Below are 7219 nucleotides of genomic sequence, written 5' to 3' on the forward strand. Positions count from 1 at the left end.
AAACAAAAAAAAAAAAAAAAAAAAAAAAAGAAGAAAATAATTGGTAAGTTATATTCTTAAAAAATATGATATGGTGGTTTTTAATTTCAGTTAATTTTTTGTTTTTTCTTTTAAAAAGCTTTTTTACACCAAAAGATTTAATAAATTTCAATGAGTTATATAATAGTCAAAATAACTCTTCAACAGGTTTTACGAAATAATATAAAATTAATAAATTTTATATATATGTATTATTATAAAAAAAAAAGTATCTAATTGTTAATGAACACCTATAACAATTAAATATTATATATATATATATATGCCTATCTACATTTGTCAATTTGTTTATATATATAGCTTCACGAGTATTAATATTTTTACTCATGCAATTATTTTTTTTTTTTTTTGAAAATTTCAGAAAAATATATATTAGGTGAAGATTACAATTTGACAAGTTTAAAATTAAAAGTTGATTTTGGATCACTAGATACAGGAACAAAAATAATAGAATATAGTAAAGGAATTATTAATATAAAATCTATTCAACAATTTGATTATGATAGTTATATGTTAACACCATGTAAATCAGATATATGGTGGATATATTCATTTAGTGATATTATTCATATAGAAAAAATAGGTTTAGTTTCTTTAGAACATTATGCATCTAATTTTAAAGTAATTGAAATATTAGGTAGTGATATTTATCCAACTAAAAAATGGAAAAAATTGGGAAAAATTTCAACAAATTTTACTAAAAGCTTCGAACTTTTTAACATTTTTGAATATTGTAAAAATTATGATGAAGATAACTGTTGGGTAAAATACTTAAAGATTAATGTTTTATCTCACCATAATATAGAAAATAATTATTACTGTACATTAACCCATTTTCAAATATTTGCATCATCGGGTGTTGATATGCTCAGTGATAAAATTTATTCTGATGAAAAAATAAATGAAAATGAAAAAGAAATGAAAGACAAATATGTTGGTGGAAAAAATGAAGAAGTATATAATGAAGAAAAATTACAAGGTTTGGAAAATGATTACATAAAAAAAGAGGCAAAAGAACAAGAGTTAAGAAAAAAAGAGTTAGAAGAAAAAAAGATAGAAAAAGAAGAAATCAAAAAAAAAAATCATAAAGAAAAATATTTAATGGATAATCTTTCCAAATATACTACAGAAGATGAAAAAGAAAATGAGAAAAAAAATGAAGATGATTTAATTGTAATTGAAAAACAAATAAATAAATGTTATAAAAAAAAAAATGATATGAAAAGCATTACAAATGATTCTAGAAGAATTAATAATGTGACAAATGTTAATAATAATGTTTCATTTTCAGAAGTAAACAGTGAAAATAACTTACTAATAAAGTATGAAGATAAATTATCAAAATCTTACTTGATTATGAATGAAACAATAAACAAAAAATACAAAAATCTCAAAACATTAAGTAAGCTGAGATTATCTAATATTTTTAAGAATTCTATATTTAGAATACATAAAAATATAATTAATAAGATTATCTATTATAATATACTAATAAAAAAAAGAGAAAATACTTTTAAATATAATGATTCTAATTTGATTAATATTATAAAAAACAAATATACATACGAAAATGAGGAAAATTTTTATAAAAAAAATATTCCATATGAAAAAAGAAATATATCAAAAAGGTATAAATTATTTAAAAAAAAGTTACATTCATCAATTTTTCTAATTTTAAGGAAGATTTTTACTAATCAGAATAATTATTTTTCCCCTAAAAGTAGAATGCCTGAAAAAGATGATAAATCACATATAATGAATAGTTATAGGAATTCAGTTAAAAAAAAAGTAATTCCTATAATAAAAAGTATTTTTATTAATAGGATTCTTTGCAATAATAATATTATTTGTTTATACAATAAAATAAAAGAATTTAAAGAATTCATTAAGAAAGAATACATGTTTAGACATTCTACTTTTATAAATCATATGTCTCCTTATATTAAAAAAATATCAGGAATAAGAAAAACTGTTAAAGCAAAAAAAAATAAAGAATGCAATATATTTAGAAATATCTTTTTATCGAAGAAAAAAAAAAAGCTAAATAAAAAATTTATATCTGATTATTATAATAAAATTAATATAAAACCTAACTCAACATATCATACTCATAAAGATGGAATCACGAATTATCATTCAGATAAAATATCTAATAATAAGGATGTTATTAGAAATAACATGAATATATATTACATAAATCCATCTGAAAACTATATAGATATGTATATAATTTCAAGTTTAAAAAAAGGTAATACATATAACCCTAAATTAATAAAATATTGTATTGATTTAATTTTTACTTGGAAAAAAAAAGGAAAGCCTTTAAGTGTCATTTACGCTTTTAAAAAAAAAAAGCTAGTAAATTATTTATTTAGCAAGGTTAAATGTTACAATATTTTTAATTATTATATGATTTTGAAAAAAAAGAGAGTATTTTCTACTAGAGATTATTTTTTAAATAAAAAATACAAAACATGCAAAAGGTGCAATATTATGAGAGATAGTTATATTATACATAATACTTATGATAAAAAAATAAAAAATCTTAAGAAATGTAATAAAAAATACGATAAAAATAAAGATCTTCTTATATATAAAAAACCAGATATAAACAATTTAATTTTATCTTTTCATAAGATAATAGACAAAGATTTATTATTTAATTATCATGTGAATTCATTAATTCACAACAAAAACAATTTTGAGAATACTAAGAAATGTTTTAAATCTATATGGAATAATATATTTGATAAAAAAAAATTATCAAAAGTTACTGAATTAAATAAAAATAATATTTCAGATTTAGTAAAAAATTATATTAATGAGCAATGTAAAATGAAGCACTTTGTTAATTATGAAAAAAATAAGTATACGCTAAAAAAAAAAAAATATATGTTTTCTCATTTTTTTCAAAGAATAAAAGAAAAAAAAATTAGTTCCAATTCTAAATATTTAAAAGTATTTGGGAAGAAATCAAAAAATGTAAAATATTTTTGTGTTAAATATATAAATAGTTTATATGTAAGAATGATTCTTAATCGTATTGAATTCTTAAAAAAAAAGGGTATTATAAAAAAACTCAATAATGAGGAGAAAATTAAAAAAGTGGATACAAAATTATATCTAAAAGAAAAAAATAATGTTGACTTCCTTATACCTTTATTCTGTACAAAAAAAATTTTAGAGGAAACTCGAAATTTACAGGATATTTGTTTAACTACAGACGATATGGACAACTTGATTTATTCAGAAAAAGACGTGAAAGGGTATGTAGATGAAAGTAGTATTAAAAATATTGAAAAAGAAAAATTAAAAAACGTAGTAAATATAGATTATCAAGATAATAATGAAAATAGCATAAAAATTCTAAATGAAATAAAAAAAAATGAAGAAATAAATAATAAACTTGTTAGTGAAGTATATAATATAATTAATGAATATGATATATATGATAATAACTTGGAAAATTACTCACTTAAATTAAAAACAGGAAAAAAGGTTTCCTTAATAATTAACAGTGAAGATAAAAAAGAAAATGATGGAAATAAAAAAATCAAAGAAGAAAAGTTAAATTATTTTGAAGAATTTAATCAAATAATTGATGAAAACATAAATTTTAATGAGTTAAATTGTGCAAGGGAGGAAAAAGTAGAAGAGAAAGCGAAAAATAGTAGAGGTCATGCTTTGTTAACATTAGTAGATAAAGTGAAAAAAATTGAAAATAAAAATAATTATCTTGTTTCAAAATTAAAAGACATAATAAAAATAACTAATAATAAAAATAAAATAATATATCAAATGTTATTAAATTTTAAAATATTACAAAATACAACTAGTCTTTTACTAAAATATATTATGATAAATGAAAAAAATATGAAAGATTTAAATACTCATAGAAAAAACATGGAAAATTTTCTTAAAATAATGAAAGAAAAATGTATATTACAAATTAGAGATAAAAGTAAAAATATGAATTCTTTAAAGTATATTTGTAAATATTTACAAGATTTTTTATATGATGATTTAGAGAAAAAATATTATTTTGGAAAAATTAGGGGTGGCTTTCCGTTTTGTAATAACTCAGAAAACATATTACTACGTAACGAAGATGCTTTTGATAAAAAAAATCCAGATTTTCTTTTAAGAGAAAAGAAAAGAAATTCATTAAATTTTTTATATTATGTAAATCATTGCCATAGAGATATTTTAAAAACTCCCCTTTCGTATTACAGTTCTCCTGTAGACAGTATTCAAGGTTTATATTTTAAAATGCATTATTTTTTTAAAAAGTTGCATTTTTTAAAATTATTATTATTAAGAATTAAATATTACAGAAATTTGTTTTTTAAATATATAAAAAATGAAAATAATTTTTATGTGTTTTTCATGTATATCTTTTTAATTATATTTATAATAAATAATTTTTTATGTTATATCTTTTATAAACATTTATCTAATAAGTTAAATACTTATATTAAAAATTGTAATTGCCACAATAAATAAAATAAAAAAAAATTTTAATTAGTATAATTCATATTATTTGTTATTATTTGTGTGTTTATTATTTAACATACATTATTTTTATATATTATTAATTTTTCTGTTTTTATTATTTGTTCTAATACTTTTGCATATTTATTTTTTGTATATTTTTTTAATATTTATAATTTTATTTCGAATATTCATTTTAAAAAAATAAATGTTTCTTAATATATCGTAAATTTTGTATTTTATTTTTTTAAATAACCTTGATAGAATCCCTTAAATATTTTTTTTATGAATTTTTAAATTAAAAAGAAAAACATATAGTTAAAAATGTATCTTATTGACTTATTTTTTAGAATCATTTATTAGAAAATGTTTTACATCCTTATAAGTTTTCATTGGATACAAATATAGTAATTCTCAATTATACTATATTTAATAAATGAAAATAAGAAAATATACTATTTTCATCTTTATACATACATATATGATGTATTCACTTATATATTTTTATTCATTGTTTCATCTCCTTTTTTCTCTAAATACATATATTTGTAATTAGTTGAATTCAAGTTATATAACATTTTTGAAAAAACTAAATAGATGTACTTTACTATTTTTAAAAAATTTTGTATATACTTCTTTTCATAATTTTTTTTTTTTTTTTTTGTTTTAATCATTTTAAAATTAAGTGTATCAAAAAATTATTTGCATATTAAAAATAATAAAAAAAAAAAAAAAAGGGATATATAATTATGTAATTCTAGTATTTTGATTAATTTATTATATGTATATTTTTTTTTTTTTATATTTCTAATGTTTAATTTGTTATTTTTAAATTTATTTTATTTTATTGGATAATTCATATGTAATGTAAAAATATACACAAATGTATGACATTTAAAAACAAGAAAATAATGTAAAAAAATATAGCTAAAAAAAAAAAAATTTTAAATAAAAAAATTTAAATGCTAATAAAAAAAAAAAAAAAATAGAATAAATGAATGAGAAAAAAAAAAAAAAATTTATTAAAAATGAAAAAAATATTATTAAAATTTATATATTATCCAATTTTTATAGTATTTTCATCAATAAATTCATATGGAGGTATTTCTAAATTAGATGGAGCAGGCCCTTGGCGAATTCTTCCTGAATTGTCATAATGAGATCCATGACATGGACAAAAATATCCATTGAAGTTTCCTCCTTCTACGGGTATGCATCCTAAATGTGTGCATACTCCTATATTTATTAACCATTCAGGTTTAATTGTTCTGTCTGAATCTAATTGAGGATCTTTCATTGTTTCAACTAATTTATCTTCTTCTTTTGCTCTTTCAATTTCATCTGGTGTTCTGTGTTTTACAAAAACTGGTTTTCCTCTCCATTTAATAATGACTTGTTGACCTGGGCTAACTGATTTAATATCTACTTCTGTTGTACCAGCTGCAACTAAATCTCTTGAAATCCACCAAAAATGTACCACTTTACATATAGTTGATCTCATAATTGAAGACATAATAAAAAAGTAGGATGCACTAATAAAATACATAAATGTTCTTCTATCTGCATGTCCTTTTCTTAATCTATATTCTCTGAAATCAGGATGATATTCTGAATTGATACTATCAGGATTTGGTGCATTTTCTGCATAACCTGCAGGTCTAAAATTACTTGGTTCAAATTTTCCCACTGAAACTACTGCTGGTTCATTCGGGTTATGCCATACATCTGTTCTTGTCACATTGGCACCACTAGCTAATTCACCTTTTTCTAAATCAGGTTTTCTTGGGAATAATGGTTCTGCCGTTTGATTATAATGTGCATATCTCGTTCTTACAAAAAAACCTTCATATTGATGTGGATGATTAGACGGCTCAACTAACTCTGATAAATCTTCAACCTTTTTATGACTAATATTTGCTTTTTCTTCTATTTCCCATAACTTTATATCTTCTGCATGATCAAACAAGTTTTTATAACTAGGGTTTTCAGATGCTGGTGGAATTTTTTCATTTTCTTTTATATTGTGATGAAATGTTCCACCAAATCTCTTACTTAATTTATATAATTGATTTTTTTTTAATAAACTGCATTGTTGAAAAATATTGATATTTTTTATCCTAATCATTTTATTTTTTCTTTTTTAACTTTATTTCTCATTTAAAGATTACTATTTCATTTCTATATATAAATATATATATATATATATATATATATATATATATATACAATTCATAAATGTTTTAAAATTACCTTTTCCCCTATTATTATTTATAAAAAATAAAAAATAATAAGTTAATAATATTTAAATTAGTGAAATACTATTATTTCTTTTATATTTTTCTCACATAAAAAAAAGAAAAATGAAATTTTAGAATTTAAATGTCTTAAAAATTTACCATAATAACACCTATGTAATTATTACACGCTTTAATTATTTTTATCTTTTAAAAAAATTGTACATCTCATATAAAAAAATAATGCGGATGAAAAATGTATTAATAAATATATATATATATATAAATATATATATGTATAATTTTTTTTTTTTTTTTTTTTTTAATTATAAATTAAATCTCATTGATATATTTAAGTAATATTCAGGAAATAAGAAACATAATATTTTAACAAATTGAAACGTTTATTAAAAAAATTCACAACATAAAAAAAAAAAAAAAAAAAAAAAGAATTT

At 19.1% G+C, this 7219-nt stretch overlaps 2 protein-coding genes across 2 annotated transcripts; one reads left to right on the top strand and one right to left on the bottom strand.

Moving 5' to 3' along the window:
- Positions 1-65: 65 nt before the first annotated feature.
- Positions 66-4542, top strand: PGAL8A_00198500 (conserved Plasmodium protein, unknown function; the record flags this gene model as incomplete). The annotated part of the gene is made up of 2 exons (XM_028670674.1): positions 66-186; positions 401-4542. 2 exons carry the CDS (start codon positions 66-68, stop codon positions 4540-4542), a joined length of 4263 nt encoding a protein of 1420 aa, XP_028527403.1.
- A 1045-nt stretch (positions 4543-5587) lies between these two features.
- PGAL8A_00198600 (ubiquinol-cytochrome c reductase iron-sulfur, putative) lies at positions 5588-6655 on the bottom strand (the record flags this gene model as incomplete). Its single annotated transcript, XM_028670675.1, has 1 exon — positions 5588-6655. The coding sequence occupies one exon, from the start codon at positions 6653-6655 to the stop codon at positions 5588-5590; it is 1068 nt and encodes a 355-aa protein (XP_028527404.1).
- Between the last annotated feature and the right edge of the window lie 564 nt (positions 6656-7219).

This window comes from Plasmodium gallinaceum, assembly GCF_900005855.1.
Source record: "Plasmodium gallinaceum strain 8A genome assembly, contig: PGAL8A_v1_76, whole genome shotgun sequence".
In the NCBI taxonomy this organism is placed as follows: Eukaryota; Apicomplexa; class Aconoidasida; order Haemosporida; family Plasmodiidae; genus Plasmodium; species Plasmodium gallinaceum.